Source organism: Anas platyrhynchos, chromosome 4 (genome assembly GCF_047663525.1).
Source record: "Anas platyrhynchos isolate ZD024472 breed Pekin duck chromosome 4, IASCAAS_PekinDuck_T2T, whole genome shotgun sequence".
Taxonomy (NCBI): Eukaryota; Metazoa; Chordata; class Aves; order Anseriformes; family Anatidae; genus Anas; species Anas platyrhynchos.
In genome coordinates this window covers 35,554,393-35,577,099 of record NC_092590.1, presented here as the reverse complement: position 1 = coordinate 35,577,099, position 22,707 = coordinate 35,554,393, and the positions used below count along the sequence as shown (strand labels likewise).

At 41.4% G+C, this 22,707-nt stretch overlaps 1 protein-coding gene and 1 long non-coding RNA gene across 14 annotated transcripts in view; one reads left to right on the top strand and one right to left on the bottom strand.

Annotated features, from left to right (window-relative positions):
• The window catches only part of LOC106015446 (uncharacterized), a 225,780-nt gene that overhangs the window by 188,101 nt on the left and 14,972 nt on the right, over positions 1 to 22,707 (top strand). The window lies entirely within an intron of this gene.
• Positions 20,539 to 22,707, bottom strand: part of FBXW7 (F-box and WD repeat domain containing 7) — a 164,303-nt gene continuing 162,134 nt past the window's right edge. For all 4 annotated transcript variants that reach the window (XM_027456658.3, XM_038178292.2, XM_005014698.6 and 1 more), the window contains one exon: positions 20,539 to 22,624. In XM_027456658.3, coding sequence (XP_027312459.1) covers positions 22,356 to 22,624 — 269 coding nt within the window. In that variant the 3' untranslated portion in view covers positions 20,539 to 22,355. The remainder of the gene's footprint in view (positions 22,625 to 22,707) is intronic.

Below are 22,707 nucleotides of genomic sequence, written 5' to 3'. Positions count from 1 at the left end.
AGGTTGGGTTTCTTTGCTTCAGATGCTGCAATTAGCTGTTCTGCAACCAAATTGTCCTAATGCCTGAGAAACTGCTTCTAATTTTCAGCCTAATGACCAATTTATACCTCTTTTCTTCTTGCATCAGCTTTTTTCCTGGCTGTTGTTTACCCTGTTGTAATTACAGATAACATTCTAGTTAGTTGCCTCTCAAAATAAATATCTCAGCTCCTTTGGCCTTCCCTTGTAAGACAGACACATCTGGATTTATATGGCAGCGCTTGTCTGCCTGGTGTACCCACTTGTGAGCCTCCTCCTTGAGTGCTGAAGACACTATTATCATGTGAAGACATTATTATCATCAGTGAAGACACTGTTATGTGCAGTTTTTGAAAGAAAGCCCTCATACAGTGGCATTCATACTTTTCTACCTGCTGGAGATGCCTTGACTGATGCATCCTAACATCACATTTGTCTCTTTCACAGCTGAATCACACAGACCATACGTTCCCTACCTTAGCAATTTCTTATTGATGAGCTCTCAGCTTTATTACAGAAGTTTCTGCAGTTAACTCCCAAGTGCAGAATCACATTTGTGGTTCGTATGGAACTCATTTCACATTTCTGTTGTTCTTGCCACCAAAGAAATTGATTTCTTTTTGGGGTGGTTACTGCAATCCTCTTCAGTGTCGTCGGTGACACCCAACATCACTGACACATTAGCACACTTGTTTATGCCAGGGTTATTAATGAAAATGCTAAAACCTTTAGTAGTCAAGTTCCCTGCCACTGACATTCTTCCCCTTAATACTTCCAGTTGCTATATTTCCTTCGCCAAGCTGCCTACCCAGCAGATACTGTTTTCTAAACTGACAAATGGTTTCCTCTGGAAATGCTTTACAGAAGTCCAGCCACACGAGTCTGACTGAATATCTTGTCTTTGTCTAAAGCATTGATTATCTTACCATGTCAGCCTGGAGAACTCTTTGGATAGTATCCCACTTTGCCTTTATGTCCATGTCACGCATTAACCTTTCTTTCAAAATTTGTTCTATATTCCCCAATATTCATGAGGTTGGACCAATATGTTGGCACTCATTCATATTACTTTTCTGTTCTCAATACAGGCATTGCATATATTGTTATCTCGTCAAACGGTATCACTTCTACCTGGAGAGACTATTATAAAATACTTGCCGCCAGACCATAGCAGTCTGTTCTTTCTACGAGCTATCTTTATTACAGAGCTGTGAGAAGGGAAGGCGTAGTTCTGTCTGGCTTTGTTTTCTGAAGGGAAGGCTTTGTTTTCTAACGGTGGTGAGATGAAAGAATTTAGTCGTGTTACACAGGTGAGAAATCCTAGGCTGGTTTTTTTTTATTATTTCATTTATTTTATTCAGCCTCTTTAACATATGCGTTGGTTTACATTTCAGTGGCTGTTTATGAAAACATATGTTCTAGGAATAAGAATGGAAACAAAATGACAAAATGAGTAATACACTAGTTTCCTTAAAAATAAATAAATAAATAAAAAATCAACTGTTATCATTGTATCTGAGAAGGGGAAATGACTTCAGAATCTCACTTCTCACCAGCTGAGTTGGTAATAGAGATTGAGAAGCACTGAAATAATTTTCTTAAAGGGCTGTTTTCATCTTGATAGGACTTTCTTTTTCTTGCATTTTAACAGTTCTTGAACAGTCACTGAATCCTTGAATGTGACATGGCACAGCAGTACGTGTTGTAATCTTTTATTTACGTTGGGGTTTATGATAATAAATTATGCCAGCTATGTACACTTTCATGGACTGTGGTCAGCAGCACGTAGTCCCCATAACAGTCCAATTTAATGACTTTGATGGGAAATATATATAAATATATATTTACTTCTGTGCTTGATGAACTTAATCTCTGAAAGGCAGAATGCCATCTCCCAAACTGAGATTTGGCCAGTGTACCTGGACAAGACCTGTTCTCCTTATCAGAAAAAAAATAGGTGTGAACCATCTAAAGGACCCAAGTGATGGGAGGAGCTCTGCTTTACATTTAGTTGTATAATAGCACTAGTACCTTGCTGTGCCCTGGCATTATATGGGGACCCTGGTATTAGATGGGACTGCTTTTATTGCACTGATCCAAAAAGAAGAACGCGCAGTGTTGAGTCATCGGTTGTCCATCCGTGGAGGAGTTTGGTACTAAGCTGAGTCTGCTTATCATGTCAGGGAGGTTGCCGCCAGATGGTCCCACTATGTTGTCTGAATTTTCACCGACAAAAGGATGTTCTCCAGTTTCACTCCATTTTCCAGTTTAGTTTGCATGTGGATTTCTACTGCATGTGGAGTTTATTGCTGATAAAGATACGGGGTCTGTTAAACAGGCAGCCTGACTCATTTCAGCTGAACTGTGCCTGTGAATACAGTAAGCAAAATTCGGCCCACTTGGGTTCTCATGCCAGAGAATTTCCACATCTAAAAAACATATTCAGACGAGCATTTGGTTGTTCTTCAGAGGTTTGAAAAAGGAGGAAAGAAAAAAAAAGAAACCTTAAATATGGTTATCACCTAGATTGCAGTGCACGATCGACTTCAGAATGATAAGAATTTCTAAGAGAAACATACAGGTTTTATTTGGAAACTCAGTGAAAAAAAAAAAGATTTATATTAACTTTTCAGCTTCCATTTTGCATTGATGGCAGATAACAAATAGGAAAAGAATGCTTCTTGGCTTAGTTGCTACCATATAATGCAGAGCGCATGCACATATTTAATATATTTTTTTAAAGAGGCGGTTTGATAAATGATTGGCCCAGTATTGCAATCACACATGGTATGGACAGCAGCACTATCATTTCTCCATCAGTACCGCAGAGCTTACATTTGCATCAGATGCTAATGTAAATGCCTTTACATTTTCCGTTTGCTTAGATATAAAATGATTTGGGTAATGGATTCTTTATTGTGCTACGCCTTGTGGCTGTGCAACTGATTTAATCTGGTTCCTTGCCTACTGCTTGCTATGGTCAGTGAGAAGATCTTATAGCATAGAAAGGTGTAATTTAATAAAATGTTCGAGACCTTGAAAAGCTGTCTTGCCTTCCAGGGGTTTCCAGCTCAGTTTAAATATTCACATGGCTTTGCAGTTAAGTGTTGACAGGAACATATAGCTTCTTATCTATAGGGGTATTGCATTTGAGGAGGAAAAGGGTAAAAAACGATGCCAAACATATTTTTTTTTAATTCTTTTTGAAAGATTTCTAATTCTTCTAAGGCAGCAGCCAAATATTCATGCTTTAATTCCCCCTTAGAGGAGTCCAGCCTTTCTGTGTTTCTTGGTCCCACAATTCATTTATGGATATTTGTAAGTTGTCTAATTACAAGCAAGATAGAGATGAATTACCTGTAGACTATGTACCCTTCGTGTAACACTTGGAAGGACTGTGAAGTGCAAGAAAGTGTTAGCACTAAGCATCCCAAAAATGTACTGTACTGTTATACTCTGGCAAGTACCTAACAGCCCAGATAAGCTTCATATTGTGATGTTAGACTTCTTGTAGTACTAAAGAGCTGTCAAGGGCTTGCAATTCCTTTAGGGACCATCATACATAGTTACAAAAAGAAACCTAGTAAGTATAACTGATATACTGATATATGTTGCGTGTGAACATGAACTCTTTCTTCACATTTTCATACTAGTTATTAATGGAGGGAAGGATTTTTTAAATTATCTAAATGCCGTAAGGTCATAGGTTTCACACAAAATCAATTTGTAAGTCTTCTGTCTGAGGTTACTTCTGTTCTTTATTACTAGTATTATCTTTTTAACAAATTCCAGGTGTACTTTCATGAAACTTGTCTGAATTGCCTCTGTGTCTACATAACCTTTTAATAGCAATATAGTGAGCTGCCATATTTCCCAAATCCCAGGTTGTTTGATTGCATACCAGCTGGCTAACAGCAGAAAATTCCATGTTTCTGACTTGTGACACCTCTCAGAGTTGCTATGCTTGCAGCTCCTCTGTGTTTCAGATCCTACAATCCTTAGCTATAGAGTAGCCTAGCAGCATTGGCTTACTTGAAAGGAAACCCTGAAATTCCCGTTCTGTAGGAAACGTGGATAATTTAAATTTTTATTCCCATATAGAACAAATATTCCTTAGCTATGTTCCAAAGGTTAGTATTGTTTGTGGAGTAGAAACACCAAAATTCCTGCCCAGCTATGCTCTGAAGTCCTTTAGATGACTTTTGGAAACCCCACGCTGAGTCTTTGGCTGCATTCAGAAAGGATCACAAGCAGAGAGCAGCTATTGCCAAATTTTCTGTGGTAAGAATGAAAATAATATATTGATGAGTTAAATGTGAACTTTTGCTTCATTTTGCCATTTGTGATCATTATTATTACCTCCACCACTAGAATAATTCTCAGAGTTTGGCCTACGGCTACAACTATTCTGTTCCATCTGTTGCAGAGATGCAATTTAAACAGGCAGAAAAATACCATCCCAGCTCAATCCATGTATTACTATAGCAGGCAAAATTTGACAATTTCAGTATAAATAAATGTACTTTGGACAAAAGGTTTTCTGTATCTGCTCATCTCAGGTAATTTCCTGGCTCCTTTCCGTAATACGTGCATTCACTGCTTAGGAAGAAACAACAGAGTGGCAGGAGCTGTAGTGCAGAGAAGGCTCTTGTGCCTGCTGTTGCATTAGCTGTATCAAAAAAACCTTCACTGATTTTACTAATACGGTGCTATAAATGATAGAGAGTGCCCGAGGCCCTTTCTGTTCCTTTGGAGTAATGATAGCATTGGTAGGACCTTGCAGCAGTGGAGCAATATGGTGAAAATGATAGGCAGATAAGGTAGGAGCTGTTGTTTGCCAAGTGAAACAGCAAAAGACAGCGAGTGCCTTGCATTCTGCGCTTCCAGTTTAGCAACTGCAGTACTTCAAGTGGTGTGGCAGGGTGAATAAAATGTTCACATCAGTTTCAAAGATGTTTTGGACCATGCCCTTCAGTGTTCAGAGTAAAAGCTGAAGGGGCCGGTTCCACATCTTTTCACTGCGCCCTTCCTTCCTCTGCTGCCCTTACTAATCATTTCTCTAGCTCCCCTCCACCTCCCTCCCTTTTTCAAGAACCTCTCATGCCTCCATTGTTTCTTCCGTCTCTTTCTGCTAAGGATGTTGTATTCTCTTCCTACAGCTGTCAAAATGATGTACCCTAAACCTTGACATTCTTCCTCTGCCTGTTGGAAAGCAAAACATTGCATATGCATACAACGTAGTTCTGCTTAGAGCAGTAATTAAATGAAAAGCAGTGTACTGGGAGGCAGAGTAGTGAAGTGACTAAGAACAGAGTGGAAATTTTAATTTTTTCATGGATTCTGCCATAATTCACTTAAGAAAATAGAAGTAATGGGATATCTACCATAAGGATAAAAGTTCTCTACAAATTATTGGTTCCCATTCAAACTCCTTTTTGCAGACCGTTTCATGAAGTAGAAACGTCAAAATCCCCTCTGACTTCAGTTCCCAATGAAGCCCACATGTAATTATTCCTGTTCTCCGGTTTCTTTGACAGCTCCATCCTTCCTCTACCCCATGCAATTTTAAGATCATGTTCAATAAACTAGAACAAATATAAACATGGTTCTTTACTCCGCTTATCCTGACTGGGGGACTTAAAATAAAAGGAAGGGCACAACTGCATGCTCAGCGGGGAGTTTTAACAAGACAGATCACACTCTAAATTAGGAGTGTTGCCCTAACTTTGAAATTCTTTACTCTCTGGTCTGTTCTGAGTATATCTGGGTCCTTTCCCTTCATTTTTCCCTTCCCAGTTTACATTCTCCTCCCTCCACAAGTGCTGGTGACTTTGCTCCCTCCTGTTTCTCCCTTGCCTACGCTCTCAGTGTTGTTGGCTCCATGCCTTGCTAAGCCAGGATAGTGTCATGAATACTGCATGCTATTCAAATGTGCATATCTGACGTGCAAAGTTCTGAAGTAAATGCTGCTGCACATGGAAACTGTGGGGGAAATATCACCAGAGCTAAGAAAATTGTGTGACTTCTAAAGAGAGAAAACATACTGAAAACAGTCATTTACAAATGACAGATAAGCCCAGTGAATCATATGCAGCATTCCAAAAAGTAGGGTGTATCATAAAAAAATCATGTAAAATAGGGACCTTGGGATTATCTGTTTAGCCTCCATCTCCAGGGCAGCTGAGCTGTACCTGAAACATTGCTACTAGAGGTTTACCTAACCTTTTCAAAGAGATTTCCATGATAGAAATTCAGCAAGAAAACCTAACCAGTGTATTTAATTCAAAGATGTTTTTCTCATACCCCTGAACATGGAGGACATTTTACTTCTTCTTTTTGCTGCAACGTTTTGTGCATTTTATATATGTGTTAGCTTTTTTCTTGGTCTCTGTCATCCTCAGACAGAGCACCTCTCGTTCTTCTCAGCATTAGCTCCGATGGCCTGCTGTCTAGACATCGCTCATTCTTGTCTTCTCTCCTCTAGATTCTCTCTGAGTGGTGTGCTGTCAGTGGATTTTTGGAAATGTGGAGTGTAAGCCGAGCAAGCTACTTCAGAGGAAGCTTTGTTAGCATTTAGCACTGTAACGTTTAGGATTTTTATTTTCTTCCTCAGCAGTGTGACAGTGTTGATTGATGTTTGATTTCTGAGCCATTTTAACCCCCCAGGTCCTTTTCTGTCTCCTAGCCAGTGATTTTGCATCCAGTATTTGTGCAGTTGATTGTTCTGACCTTCAGCTGGCTGACAAGATCTGAAGTATTACACTTAGCGTTTGTCTTTACCAAGGTACATCCTATTTATTTCAGACCACTTTTCCATTTTCTTAGGATTGTTTGGGATTCTACTCCTGTTCTCCAGCACTTTGTGCCCTCTGCAACTTGATGTGGGCTGCAAACACAGCAAGGGTATGGCATCATCCCAGGCACTGATGAAATGGTTGTATTCCATGAGTCTCACTAAGACAAGAAGTGCTGATAGCTATCCTTCATATGCAGTTTTTCAACTAGTAGCATTCCTGCTTTATGCTACTTAGATTCCCCTTGATTCACTGTGAAGATATTGCCTGAAGTATGTTAGGGCATCATTAGTAGGTTTTCTAACAATGTTTAGATTGATGCCATTTGTGTTGACTATTACCAATCACCTTGCTATCCAGTCCATGCCTGCAGATTAAATTTCTGTTGTTCTCTAACCTTATCAGTTACTGGTAGGTGTACTGAAATCTGATCCTCCCTGTTCTTCTTTTTCTTGTCGGTATAACTGCTTCTTTCATGTCTTTAAGTAATGCTTTGTCTTCCACAAATTCCTGAAGACTTTTCTCTCCCACAAGGTTGTTGCCATTGCTTGTGGCAGGCTGACACTTCTTTCTTATGCTTGCTTGCAATTATCCGATTGTAGGTGCCAGATAACGTGTAAGAAAAATTCAACTTTTCAATTAATGTACTATTTTTAATTACTATTACTGCCCTCCTGATCTTTAACAAAGCTGTTCTCTGACAGCTTTTTGAGATGATGGCTGTTGTCCTTTTCAGCTGTTTGTGATGTACCTTTTCTGTTTTATTCCAGAGACTTGAGGCTGGGTTCTGACCTAACCTCAGTGCCTCAGTATCTTTGGCTGTCAGGAGACGTGATCTCCACTCAGAATAAGCCAAGAGCATTTAAACTGTCTTAAGGTAAATCATCATAACTGTGCCCCAGGCCACATTTAGGATGTGAAGCCATCTTTGCTTTTTGCCCTTTAAGGCAAGCTCAGCAGATATCTAGCTCATCTGGGAAATGAGCTCACAGAGTTTACATGAAATATTTGACTTAACTTTTCTTTGCTTTGAACGCAGTACTTCTTTAAAGTGCCTGTAGAAAGTGATCTTTTCTCCTTCCCTTTACCACACATTAAGAGGTGAAAACCTTGCCCCACTGAAATCAGTGGGAGCTCCAGTTAGGTCAAGTATTTCACCTTAGAATTTAAAGTAAGATTATGTTGTGCAAGCCTAAAGTAATGCTTTTCATTTTTCTAAGCTTACTTTTTCTCTCAAACCTCTCTTCAGTTAAAATAAAGACTAAGGAGATCACTGCATATAATCTTGATTTTTGCACAGACAAAACCAATGTTATATGAATTTTTATGTTTTTCCTACGTAGAGCAGGCCAAGTTCTCTGGAATCTATTTCATTACATGTTAAATAAATTTGGATAAAGAACGGATTTGTGTCTTAGTGAACAATTCCAGAAAATCTGAGTTGAGTTCATGATGCTGGGATTGTCATTACCTTTTTGTGCTTTTGCTTTTCCATCTGCAAAATGAGGATAATGATACTAGTATTTCTTTAAAGCACCTGCAGATTTTTGGCTGAGAAGTTTTGGCTATGTTCTGTAAGTGACACTTCCTTACTTTCCAGAAACCTTTTCAGGCTTCCACTGAAGAAACAAAAAAAAAGGGAAAAAAAAAAAAAAAAGTATTCAGCTCTTTGTACAGCCTTTTAGAGCCTTCAGTGTCACTAGACCTGTGACTTGTCTTACAGAAATGACTCACAGGAGATGATGAGCTGGTCCTTTTGCAGCCCTTGGTCTTGCTGCTGAGCAAGAGAAGGTTGGGATTTTTGCCTCCCCACCAGCACTGATACTTCCAAGGAGTGAGTGCAACGTCTTGCACTTGGAAAGTGAAGTTTGTGTAGGGCTGTCCTAATAAAGTGCCTGTTCTGGAGTCCCAGTAGAGAGTGAAGTGCCACTTAGAATATATTTAAATTAGGGAAGGGATTAAAGGATGTTGGTACTTAGAAAAGCAAGGAGATGTTCCTCACAGGGGTTCAGAAAGGAACAGGTCTGACTACACCATTACATAAGAAAAAATTGAAAAGAAACCAAATGTGCTTGGAGATCAGCAGTTCTGCAGTTACAGGAGGGGAAGATAAAGAAACTGAGAAACCTTATTAAGTTTTTGCAGTTTCCTGACTATCAGAGGGAAAATTTGCTAATTATCAGGAGGGTTTTGTTGCTGGTTTTTGAACAACTGAGGGTTTCAGACGAGGTTTCAGAAATTTAGCTGTTACGTAACCTGTAGCACTGAAACATCCCGAGGTGCTTGTGCGACTCCCTTGGCATGGAGTCAAGTAGGGATAAAGCAGGTTGTTTCTGAAGACGACTCCCAGCACGCTGAGCGGTTGAGGTGTCTCAGGGGTGCAGTCAGCCCAGACTGACAGTCGAGTCGCATCACAGGCTGCTGTCCCGATGGAAATGGGAATAAGCAGACAACTTCCATTAGAGGCTACCGTTGAGATTACTGCAGCGTATCGGTCCTGTTCGTGTTCCAACGAGTAATTGCACATCACCAGAACACGTCCCACTTTGCTGCATGGTGGAAATGGTCGATATTGGCTTGGGGGGCAGGGAGGAGGAAGGAAACAAATGCATGCTACAAGTGGGAAAAGTTCTAGACCAGAATTGCTATTGCGTGGCATATTCTCTGCAAGATGGTTCCTTGCTGAGGGCTAAATCTTTAAAAGCATGTATGCTTCTTTTCTCAGTGATTTACAGCCTTACATGTTTTCCAAGTTTTAAATCTGGATTGTTATTCAGATTTTTTTTTTTCTGACGTGCTTTTAAAGTCAAGGTTTTTCAAACTTTGGCTTCTTGCTTTGGGAAACCATTTTGCTGCCTATTAAATTTTGCTGTGAAACATCTTTATCCTGGCGGTCTTATTTCTCTTAATTTCTTCCTGTTATGCTTAGATCTTTCTCTTCATTTGAACCCACAAAATTCCCAGCTTCACACCCTTCAAATATTTGTAGATTTTGTGTAAAGCTTTTATACATCCTTTGCATTTTAGGTCTCTTGGAGTCTTTGGGTGTCTGCCCAGTGAATCCTTGTATTGTTTTCTCACATTAAGATGATTGGCACCAAATGCATAGTTCTGAAATGCTCCTTTCCTTGTACATGTGTGTTCATCTTCCAATTATGCCTCTGCCTGTTCAGCCTAATCTCTCTTTTGGCAATTTGTTGCCAAAGTAGATGGCAAATTTGTTTTTCACCAATACTGTTGGTCGTTTCTGAAAGGTTTTTGCCCTGCTCTGGTGCCAAAATGTAAGTTTTAGCTAATTTAAACCCTTAAAAAAGATTAGCATAGAGAAATGATTGAAATGTTTATTGGGTAGCGGAAAGTTTTGTGGTTAATGACTGTGCATTCAAAGGTGATTGTGAGGAAGGGTACCTGGGTAACCTCTGCACCTGAGGAAAAGCTGCAGCAGCCTGGGGCCATTGGCAGTTGGCATCTTGCAGCTACCTCACCTTGTTCTGGAAGACTGGACCACCACGAAGCAGCTCCAGGGTAGTGGAGTGCAAAGGCTTATTTAAAACTGGAATTGTATACCACTCCCTGGCTTTGCCAAGTATTCTGTGGTGAGATCTAACGATCAGCTCCGCTGCCTCCCCAGGCACTCCTGCTTAGGATGGTGTCCTGCTCAAATTATCCAGATCTGGTTGTTCCTCCTGTACCTCAGCCTAGCAAGACCTAGGCTGAAATTTGTTTCTCTGTGGGCACTAATGCTTAGCTCAGCTGTACAGGTTCTTGCTGCTTCTTTTGTTAGCCAAGAAGGACACTCGAGGGGAAGTGCTTACTGCACCTCATGTTTCTATCATACGCTTCTGGTTCAGAAGAATGCTGTGCATTGTGTTTGCTTAGCTGGAAGAAGAAAGCATTTCATTTTTAAATTTCATCGGAGAGAGTGCATTCTGGAAAGCAAATTTCATTTACCTTGCTGTATTACTTCCCTTGGTGGCCTACTGATTCACATTGCTCAGCCAAGTCAACCCAGAGCCAGCCTTCTGCCCAGTTATGTGTCTCAGCATCTTACAATTTCACATCTTAAACAGGACTCTGATTTTTTTTCTGTGATGGGATCAAGCTGTGTAACTGCAGGTTCTTCCTGTGCATTTCTCTGGGGCTCATGGTAAGTGAACACAGCGCAAGTATACCTGAAGGCAAAAGCAGCAAGTTTTGACCCAGGCCCTGAACACCTTCTCACCAGTGGTTGGGATTTCTGCTCCTACAGCAGCTTTCCTACATGGCTCTGGGGGGTTGGGGTGTCAGGCAAGCATGGGATGAAAATGAAACAGGAGAAGTGAGAATTGAAGGAGACAGCTTTGAGATGTTGACCGACTCAGTGTCTCCTGAGGTCTTAGCAGCATTCTGCAGCTGGGAGAGGCAGCCCTGCCTTGCTCCTGGCCACTTGCTTCCCTTGTGTTGGCAGCTGACTGACCCTCTTGAGCCAGCTCAGCTCACTAAACCTCCAAAGAATCAGCTGTTCATAAACACATGAGTTACCTGACTGTCTCAGCAGGTCAGCTCAGCCCTAGTGCCCCTTCCAGAGTGCAGCAGGGTGCCTCGTTTAGGAGCAAGCCAGAGGCTGACTGCTCTCCTGTGAAAGAGCAACCCCTGGACCGAGGTCTTCGTCACTTGACCAGTGCCTTTAGACCTAATAAAAATTCTCTTATTTAGGCTGCACCTTGATCTCTCCTGGTGCAGACAGAGCTCCAGTGGAGTATTGCAAATAGCTGCTTTGGCATTGATGCTTCCTTTCTGAAAGCATATTTATTGTATTTTTAAGTCACATCTTATAGCTCACATGGCTGTATAATTTACAGATTGCATACTGCTAGCCCAGAACGCTAGATTTTCTACTCAGATACTGTGGTACGTTTTGTACTGCTTTGCTGGGGCACGAAATTTCAGTGTGAGAAGTGGTGATATTTTCCCAGTTTCTGTTAGTGGAGGTTGGCGATACGAGTCTGTCCTCAGCAGAAGGCAACGCTGAAGTTCATATTTGCAATTCAGCTTTTATGCAGTAATAACGAAAATAAAATAGTTTGTATTTATTTACTGGCATATTTTTGCAATGTTAAGATTGGTCTTATCTGGAAGATAAAACTAAGAGAAACGCAAAAGGAAAATTAGGTCATTAATGTACTCTTTGCTTCTAGCTTTCACTTCATTTGATTGTAAATTGTTTGCAGTAAAATTGCGAATTAGTAGCTTGGATAAAGCCCTATAAATTCCTTCAGTATCAGATTTAATTGAGGAGGATTGGGTCTCCAACCTTCATGGAGTATAACTGTAGCTGGATGCATTCCTAGGGGCTAATTATCCATTCCTCCATATCATTTGCTTGAACTCTCAATTGCTCACTGTTCGATGCACATCGGGTGGATGCTGGAAAATGTCTGAGAACATGTGAGATGGAAACTTAGGCAGGAAGACGCTCTCTCTACCAGACTCTAATCTCAAAAGGCACTCCGCCTCCAACAGCAGGCTGCCGAGCTGGAGTGGCTCTCCAAAACACGCGTGGCTCCCCGAGAGTGGCGCGGTTTTACTCCTCATCTGGCAGACAGATAAGGGTCACACCAAAAGTAGGTGTTCTGGGTTTTGTAAGGACAGGATGAAATAGCTATTTTTCCTGAAAAGTTGTTTCTAATGTGGGTGCAGCAGAGGAGTCGTGAATTGCAGGCCAGGGCTTAGCGTGAGGGACCGGCGCCGCCATTTCATGGCTTGTGCGACTGGGAGGACGTCGTCCTGTTTATCGCAGAGCTAAAAGGACGAATACACCTTGTGAAGGGGCGTCTTTGTCTCACCTCTTCTGCAAACCAAACCCCAATGTGACAGTAAGAGCAACGTTTAGGGGCAATAATCCAAATTTTTAGAGCAGAGCCATGGCGAAAGCCTCCCTTTGACAGGGTGTGTAGGCCCGGCAGGCAGAGGAGGCCGCAGGCCCCTCAGCGCGCGCCACCTGTGGCGAGGAGGAGGGCCCTCCTCTGGTGCAGAAAGCTGGAGCTCGGGTTTCTCTGCACAAATGACTGGGTTTGGGCATTAATTAGAGAGCATAATTTGTTTGGAGAGTCAAAGATGAAAGGAACTCTTGTCTTCCTGTCAGATCAGTTTTGTCTGCGCCGCGCTGCCTGATAAATCAGGCTGCGCAACGGGAGCCATGCGTGGACTACCCCAGAGCACATCGCACTGTGCTGCTGTGAGGCCCGTGGGGTTTTCTTCTCCTCTGGTGCGCTCCTCATGTCTGTGGAAAAGCTCCTGTTCCCTTTACTGTTAGGTTTAACTGCTGCTGTGTGCTGCGTGGTGCCTCTTGTTGGCTGTACGGGGATTAGGCGGGCTGTCAGTGGGGATGGTTCTTTACCTCAGGCTTTCAAGATACAATGCTAGTCACGTGTCGTTCTTTTTGGGCTTCAAAACTCTGTCTAATTCTAATTTATTTTCCCTGATATAATCATTCTACACCCTAGAGAGGATAAGCAGCAACACCCATCGATTGCCAGCTTTGTTCAAGCCATGGGGAAATGCAATGGTTGTTGTTCTGCCTATTTGTAATACAACAAAACAAAAGCAAAATGCTTGAATAAAATGAGGAAAACAAAAAAACAAAACAAACAAACAAACAAAAACCAAACAACCCACAACCAAATGTAAGGCAAATCCTATTTATCTTTCTCGTTGAGTAAATGCAGCCATAGAGCCTGTGAGTGAGGCGCACAAAGAGCTTGTGCTGGGGATGGGTGGGCACGCGTTTGCGAGGTGAGGAGGTCACCTGCACTCAGTAATGTTATTATTAAGCTGAAATGAAACATGCAGATGAAAGATGCAGGGATTTGGTTTGGAGTTTTGATGGTTTGGTTTGTTCTTGTTGTGGTGGTTGTTTGTTTGTATTGCTTTTTGCCCTGCAGAGACCAGGTGTCTTATCTGTGGCTTTGTTGCTTTGGACAGTTTGTGTCCTTCTTAACAGTTGCTTATCTCTTTGAATAAGTCACGGTGGTTTAACACTATGCAGAAGCCAAATCTCAGAGCAGTGCAGGATGCCCCAGACTTTTTTCAGCTGGCTATATAGTGTGTCACTACAACAGTTAAATTTCACCAGCACTCGGGTCGTATACCCAGTGTGCAGTCACATCATCACGCTGGCTCTGGAGCTTTTATTGCCTACGCTGTCATTGTATATTAAGAATTAGTGAGCAATGTGTAGTAGATTGCTTTAGACGTGCTTTATACGTGATTCCTAACATACCCTGACAGCCCGCCCTGCCCCAGCTGCGCTGTGGTGGTGGTACCGGAAGGAAAATCAGCCGCCGCTGTTGGGTTTGGAATAGGGGTTCATTTGCAGCCTCGCATTCTTGTTTATGCATGGCTTTATGAAACAAACAGGCATCTGGTGGAGTGATGGTTTCTGTGCTTGTCCTGAGACTTTTCCCTAAAAGTATCTCCTGAATTCTGCCTGGATTTAGAAAAGCCTGTATCACCCGTGTTTCCTAATGAGGAATACTTTCAGACTTGCCTTTACACATTAGATTTCCTAATGAGCAAGATAATACATAATTTTCAGGAAAATACTATCTTTTGGCAGAAAGCAGTAGGGAGGATGTTTAATGAGCATTAATTAGGCAATCCTTGTTGCTCGGTTGTTTGTGAAATTGGAGATAATCTGGGCCATGGTTAGAGGGCCTGATCCTACTGCTGTCAGACCGTTTGAGTCATTTGTGGACTGTGAAAAACAGGGAACATGAGTAGTAAAGCCTTAAAAGAAAAGCAACAGGGACATAACAAAGGAGGAAGTGAAACATGAGGAAACTGAAGTGCTAGTGTCAGAGAAAATGAAAACAAGGGAAGAAATGAAGAAAACAGGTTATTATGTCAGCAAGGTTTTTTTTTTAATATGTAAAGCAAGAAGTGGTTCAATATGTGAATGTATGTAGAAATGAATACATAGTTTGAATCTTTTTAAAATATAGGTTATAATCTTGAATTTTTGAACTAATATTGGAGACCTGTTGCCTTAGTGGAGCCATATCCCTCCTAGCTTTACTGGTTAGTGGCTGTATCAGTGGCATTCTCACTCAGAGGTGCATTCCTCCATCTTGCTGTGCCTCTGACCTGGGTTCTTCCTGTTCTGCCATGTGGCCAAAAGTGATGAACGGTGAGGTCTCAAGAGCTGGTTCTGCTGGTGAGTGGCTGCCTGTGAACAGGGGAACCCGGTCATGTCTGGATATATATCTGCTCATGAAATGTAATGGCAAATTGTGTGGGATGTGTTTCACGAGGAACATTGCATTACTGTGTTGCTTTGGATGAAATGGGATATTTGAAGTGTGGCAGTAGTCAGCAGAATGGTAAAGAGAGAATCCAGAGCATGCCTAATGCGTGGTATAAATCAGCATCTGAAACACCAGCAGAAAAAAAATAAGAAACTTTTCCACAGGGGACAGCAGTATAACATGTTTCTATAAATCTTAATTATTTGAATAGAAACATACACTCCTGTCAGCTGAGAATTGACAGGAGGAATACCAAAGCACACAAGTAGCAGCAAACAGTCTGAAGGAAAAATGTTGGAGTCCTGTCTAGTCAGCAGCTTTTCAGTGCTTTATTTTTTCCAAACTATAATGTAAAAATTTAAAATCAGCAATGAAATGTATCAGGAAACCTAAAAGCAAATGACAGTCTGAAAAGAGAGGGAAATGTACTACTCAGTTCTGTACACCAGGGTAAAGGAAACCTGCTTTATATTGTTTGTGTATCTGCAAAGCTGTGGTATTATTAGAAATTCATTTCAACGGTGGAGCTGAAAATAAAACTCCCATTTAGGAACAGTCGTACTGCTCAATTTACCACGTTGGTGTTCATAGCCAACTAATCTGAATGCCTCAATTCGTTAGAAATCTTCAAGCCTCTTGAAGGTGTGAGCATCTTCCCACACTGTCAGATTTGAATATGTAATCTAGAGGCTGAACTTAGTCAAAATGCAGCTCCTTTGGCAATGGCAAGCGCCTTTGAAGTTTTTGGATCTTCTGCATTCCACGTATCCTGTTTAAAATTAAAAGAACAAAGCCTTCTTGAATAGCGCACCGTAAGCACCATGCAAAACCTGCATCTCAGACATCTGCCTGCCTGCCGTGATGAGCCAGACAGAAGTTTGGGGCCGTTCCATTCATCTTCCCATCAAACAACCCGCCCCAGGTAAGAGAGGTTCCTGCAAGTCAGAGCCAACGTGGCTGGTTCTGTTCTCAATTACAGGCCAGCCAGACTAAAGGCTTCATAAAGAAAGTTTGCTCCTATGCTTTGTTGATGAGGATGATGAAATACCCCCGAGCAGTTGTTGTAGGACTTATATTGATTGGACAGAAAAAGCCCCAGATTCATTGCACCTGCTTTCCTCTGATTTTTCACAGGCCATTTCAGATCCAGCTTATACTGACCTTGCATGCTTGTTCCCTGTCTGTAGACCGTGAGCTCGCCCAGATTCTGTGCAACCTAACTCACGATCTTGCCTCTTAGATGTGCCTGTTGTGCAGGCGTGGAGACACCCAGGCCAGATGAGGTTTGTGGCATTAAAAGCTTTGTGTCTGAAAAAAAATAGGGTATTGAAATCAACTTGAAATGTGTCTGATTGCAGCAGGTCTAGAACATTACTTTCAGTCTAGTCTCAAGGTGGAAATCGTTTTAGCAATGCTGATGACAAACATCTCGCTCCAGGCTGAATGATGCATTCTCATCTCATGGACTCCCTCGGAGCATTTCGTGTTAGGCTGAGGTCGTGTTGTCCTTGTGAAGAAAGTGGCAGAAAGCACAGAATAGATTCCAGCAGCACAGAGACATGCAGAGGACAAATAATTTTCTTTGTCTGAAGTTATTGCTGCTGTGCTGGGACAAACCAGCTTGTGAATGGGGACTGGGTAGCTGACGTTAGGTCTGAGCGAGGCTGAGGTGAGGACAGAGGAGGGCTGGAGGATGCCTTTGGAGGTCTGCTCACCTTCCACTGCCCTGCACAGTGTGTGGTTTAAAAACAACTGCTGGGTTCTTCTGTGGTTAATGGTTTTGGCTGGCTCTAGTTGGTGGGAGATCTGTCCTGGCCAGGTGATGCTTAGTCATGATTGTGTAGGACTTTTGTGGACGTCTGGGCTGGAGCAATGCAGCGTGTGCATGGGCATGAAGCCATTGGTCTTAGGCAACTGCAGTCACACGGAGTGCTGCAGTGTTTCGCCTCAGCAGTGCACACTGCGGGCAGCACAGTGCACCACTGCTGTCCTCTGAGGTACTCCTACAGCTGCTGGGCCATTCGGCGATTTGAACAGGGAGCAAGAGCCCATAAGGGCTGCTGAGTTTTTGGGGACACCTAGTTTTGTCAGACTGTTGCAGGAGGGAACAGCTTTTCTGTTAAAGCAGCCATTTCGTTTGCAAACCTGCACTGATGGTTGAGGAACCGTGTCACTGAAAAATGTTTGAATATATGCAATTTTTAGAAGTTTGAAAAACCTAATGTATCTCATATAGGTCGTATCCTTCATCATAAACATCATAAAATACTGAAATCTCAAACAGCATGCATTTTCAAACAGTAACAGGGTCAAGGATCAAGGCTATAGGTAAAACGGCAGGAGATGGAGAGAAAATACTCTCCCCTTTCTTTGAGATTCAGTAGTCGGTATGTTTGGGTATTGCCCTTTGAGTAATTAACAGTTGTGTGGTCAGCGTGACTCAAATGGTTTTTCTTTTTGACTGTTACAGTCTGCGTCTTTTGCCTATCTAATCCCAGAATTTAGTGACTCCCTTTTCTGAATGATTCAGCTGCGGACTTGCTGGTGGAAAACTTTGGCCAGACAATGAGAGATTTGTATTTCTTTTACACTGGATTCCATAAGCAGATTAGTAAAATATCCCAGGAAAGTATGCTGAAAGACAGTTGAAGACATCTGACCTGTTATTTATTTGTTTATTTTGTTTGTTTGTTTGGCAAAAACTCCCCAGTGGTATCTGGTGGATGCTGTTTTCTGCTCCCCCTGTTTAGATGGGAATTGGTTGCGCATCAGGAGCCATGTTGCTGTGGGAGAGGGCTGTTGAAGGCCTGCCTGGATAGCACCAGTGTGTTGGGCCTGAAGACCCAGTGCCCACGTGAGTGTATTTTTGAGGTGCTGGATTAGTTCTGAACCATGAACTGGTGTCAATGCAGCTGTGAAATGGCTGCGTTTAGCTCTTGAGGAGGTAAATGGGTGTGTGAGACCACAGGAACGGGATTTTGGAGGAAGTGGCAGTGCTAGTTCTGACTGGCTTATTGCTGGCTAGAGGCACGGCTCAAAAAGAATAACTGCACAAAAGCCTTTTAGTGTTGTTGACTTGGCTTCAGATACAGGAGAAAATTATGAAGCTCCTTCTAGGGCTAAAATAAAAGGAAATAAGGGAATCAGCAATAAGACAAGAGTCCAGAAACAGTGGTGCAATTATCTCTCTAGGGTAGCTGCAGCTATCGTTTTGATATAATCTACGATGAATAAGCCACTAGATTCAACAAGTGCATGCATACTGAGAGCGTAAAGCAGTTCAGATCTTATGCTAGTATTCACAAATGTTTTTATTTTAAAAAAAGAAAAATACCCACCCTGAAAATCAGAATGTAATTACACAAAATGAAGACGAGATGATTTCTAAACAGCCTCGATTGGAGCAGGTGCTGCCAAACTAAACGAAGTGAACTGAAGGTTTCAGTGAGTATGGTAGCATGAAGGGTACTGTAGAGAAAAGCTGTGTGAACACTTTCGTACAAATCATGTGTTTAGTACAGGCCTATTTTTGAAATGCTGTTGCTTTAATAAATTAACAAACTTCTGCTCTTTGAGCTACGTTGTTCAGGTATCTCATAAGCAATGTGAATGCCTGCAAACCTAAACGGAGTGTTTAACAAACCCAGAAGACTTTAGAATGCTAACACACCTTTACGGAGTTGTTTTATCAAAGGGGAAAAGTGCTTTAGAAAGTAAATGTTAAGTACGGTTCTGATTTTTGTAGTTAATATGTGACGGTTTATCATGTCTTGACTTTGCAGGCAGTACTTTTTATCAACATCTGGGATAAAGGAAGCTAGAAATGTGGTTTGCTTAACAGGTTCAAGCTGGTCTGTATTAATTTGAACAGTTGAGATAGTGTTGGAGCTATGCTATTAACTGGAAAACTTTTGAATTCTAGTTAAGCACACTTTGATCCTGGTCATATTGGCTGCTTAAAGTGTACTTACACACAGCTTGAACCGATTTGGATGTTATTCTTCCTCTTCAGTCATTTCAGTCTTCTGCCTTGATTTGTATTCCTGCCCTCCAGCGCAATGTTACTCAGAAATCTCTCATTCTCCTGTGCAGATAGGCAAGTGCCTTTGCTCTTTGAAAACATGTTGTTGCAATTTTTACAAATCGCGGAAGAAAATTACATAATCTTAAAAGCTGTTGCTTAGGTCCCTGCATTAAATATTCATCTCTTACTATTCTATTTCCATCCCCTATCGTAAGTAGCTCAGCCCAGGCTGACGTACCTGTTTTCGGGGTGGCCGAGAGTCCTACCCGTTCTCAGCCGAGCAGCGTCCCCACACCAGGGCCTGGCCCCGCATCGAGCATTTCTGCCGGCCCCCAGGGGTGTGTGCCCGAGCTACGCGCTGAAGTTGTGGCAGTCTGAGGCTGTCACTTGAGATGGGAGGATTAGCTCTTTAATTGTCTTTACGTAAATACCAGGACAATCATAGCTTTATGTGTTGGGGCTTACTGCAATTTTTTTTCCTTAAACACCAACTCAATGAACAGCTTTTTACAATTTGTTGCTGCTCAGTCATTTTGTATGGCTTTTTAATCTCTAGAGGCCAGATGGAAGTGTGATCCTTCAGCATTACTCGTTTTGCATAATGTGGGAATTGGAACTACATTTGAATAAGCACGTAGTCATTGATGTATAAGTATATAAATATTTGTCTCTTCCATCCATGTAGTTTCTCTTCTAATACTTTCGTTTGGATTTTTTTTTTCTGTTGTTTATTTTAATTACAGTTTTCTATAGGGAAAACTGTCACAAACAAGTAAATTGTGTGCCCTGACGGAAAAGGCACAGACAAAAACAGTAATTTTGGTCAAGGAGATTTAAGAGAGAAACAGACTCTCTCTCAGTTGGTAGGTTTCTAAGGCAGCTGATGGCTTACCTTGGTTTCTGATAGAGCTGCTGTTGGACTGATCTGGAATGTTGTGGGATTCTTTTTTTCTGTAGTCTTTATTTCAACCTGCCCCAGATCCTAACTTTGATTTTAGTTGCATTTATGGATGTACTCTCCGCTGTTAAGACTGCAATCAATTGATTGAAATCCATAAATAATAAACATCAAGTTTCAATTTAAGATGCAGTAACAAGATGCTATTGGGAGAAGTTTTTATGTACTTCAGATGCTTTTTATAGCTGACTCCCTCCAGAGTCAAATCCTGACACGTTCCTAGCGCTAGGAAGCTAATGGCTTTACCGCATGTTTGTTGAAGGCCATGTGACAAATCCTATACGGCAACTGAAGGAGAGGACGCTTGTGCACCTGTTTGTGGAAGTGTTACATAAAAAGTCCTGAGACATATTTTAGCATCTACCAGTAAGCCGAGCAACTTGACCTGCTTTAGGCTTCATAGGATGTATAGTATTAAATTAACCCCAAGAAATAGAAAGGAAAAAAAAAAAGACATACTAACATGAAAAAACACATTTTATTGCACTTAAGTTATAAGAAAATAAAATTTCTAAGTGAATCAAACCATAGACACAATCCCTTTAAAGGTTGTTTTCCTCCATCATGTCAGGTTGTTACATAACTAAAATTAACCAACTGGAATCTGATTGTTTTAAATCAGACTATAAATAAAACAAAAACAAAAACAAAAAAAAAAGAGGAGGAAAAAAGATCGCCTAGGATACAGTGTTAAACCACTTTCACAGTTCAGCTTGAGTTGTGGCTCTTGGAGAATGAGGCAAACCATTTGACTCTTTAATTTCTCATTTTGTTTGCATGTGACATCTTTACAAAAACGTAAGTTTTTGCTCTGTCAGTTCCTCCCAGCAATAACTGTAACAGTTGTTTTTTTTTCTCAAATACTGTAAAACACTAAGACTGACCAGCAACTTTATTTCATTTTTGTATTTTATAATATTTTTTAAAAATTTTGTCAGTTTTTTTTTTTTTAATGTATGTTCATTCCATTCACCACAGCCCTCACAAAGAAAAATTTCCCCACAGAACAGGCTGCAATAGCTTTGTTCTAAGGAATGTGTTTTAATTTTTGCCCAGAAAAAAGAAAATAAGCTTTGCACACACACTCAATTCTTTATTTGCAGGCAAACTTCACTCTTAATTGTCTGAAACTCTTCCACTCTCAGCCTCTTAGAGGCACAGTTGGCTCAAGTTTCAGTGGCAAAAAGTCTTTTTCTGTAACCAAACTAGAGCAAATTTGGAATTCAGTCTGGGACTAAAACGTCACAGCAGAAAAAAAAATAAAAAAAAATAATTTGCTTTTCTTTCTTTCATTTAGCAGCATAAATAAGTTTGGCCACTGGGAATACAGTACAGGGGTGGGACAACAATCCCGTAATTGAAGACCTACTTCTAGCACCAGCATTGCGAATTAAATCCATCAGAGGACTCTCAAAACCCAGGACAACTTGCCACCTCAGAGCAACTTATGCATTGAAGAGTGTAGATGGAAGCAACAGTAAATAGATTAAACAGAGGCTAATACTGTGATTGACATTGGCAATGGTTGGCAAAAAAAAAAAAAAAAAAAAAAAAAAAAGGAATAAAAGAAAAAAAGAAAAAGCTCTGATAAAACTGTACAAAACAATTCACAGTAATATTTCAGCTTTTCCACACCAGGAATGGACTCTTTCTGGTTTTGCTTTTGTTTTTGTTGTCATTGCAGATGCTCTCTAGTTTTTGAAAGTCAACCAGTGACTGCTCGTAGAGGTTGGGAGGGACCTCTGGAGGTCGTCTGCTCCAACCCCTGCTCAGAGCGGGGCTAGGGGAGAGCGCGTTGCTCGGAGGGGCTGCCTGGACCCAGGGGGCCCAGGGGTGCACGAGCAGGCTTGCATGTGCAGCTTCTTTCGAGATCTTTGTGGTAAAATAACCTGTTAACAAGAACTGTAACATTTTTTTTTTCACCTCCAAATTGCTGAAGGAAGCAGTTGGAGGAAATTAAAGAAATAATTGCACCTGGTTTCATTTCAAAAGTCGTATTTTTGCAAAGCTGCCCCGGTCGAAAGTGTAGCCTTTTTATGTGACGAGACAGCAAATGCCTCACTTGTCAGTTAGAGTTCATCATCTTTGTCTTCTCCTTCGTAGTCTGTAGGTCTTTAGGATCTGTTGCCCCAAGCCAACATCCTGCACCACCAAGGACAAGGGATTTTTTTTTCCTTTTTCTTTTTTTTCTTTTTTCTTTTTTTTTTCTTTTTTTTTCAGGGGGAGGGAAAGGAGAACATCGTCTACACGTTTGGACAAATTAATCTTTCTGCCCTTCACTTCATATCCACGTCAAAGTCCAATACCAGCAGCTTTGTTTCCTCAGTCCCATTTCGGCTTCCAACCGCACACACTAGCTTTGTGTTAGAAGCTCTGATCCGCCACACGACGCCTCCACTTCCCCCACTCTCCAATGTAACTAGATTTCGGATAAATTCACCCGTTTTCAAGTCCCAAAGTTTTACAGTCCCATCATCTGAGCTGGTAATTACAAAGTTCTTGTTGAACTGTAAACAGGTCACAGCACTCTGATGCTTGTTGGGACCTAGAGGAGGAAACCAGAACATTTTTGTAATTAGAACTCAAGGACAGCCAGCGCTGCATCTAACATAAATATCCATCGATTTG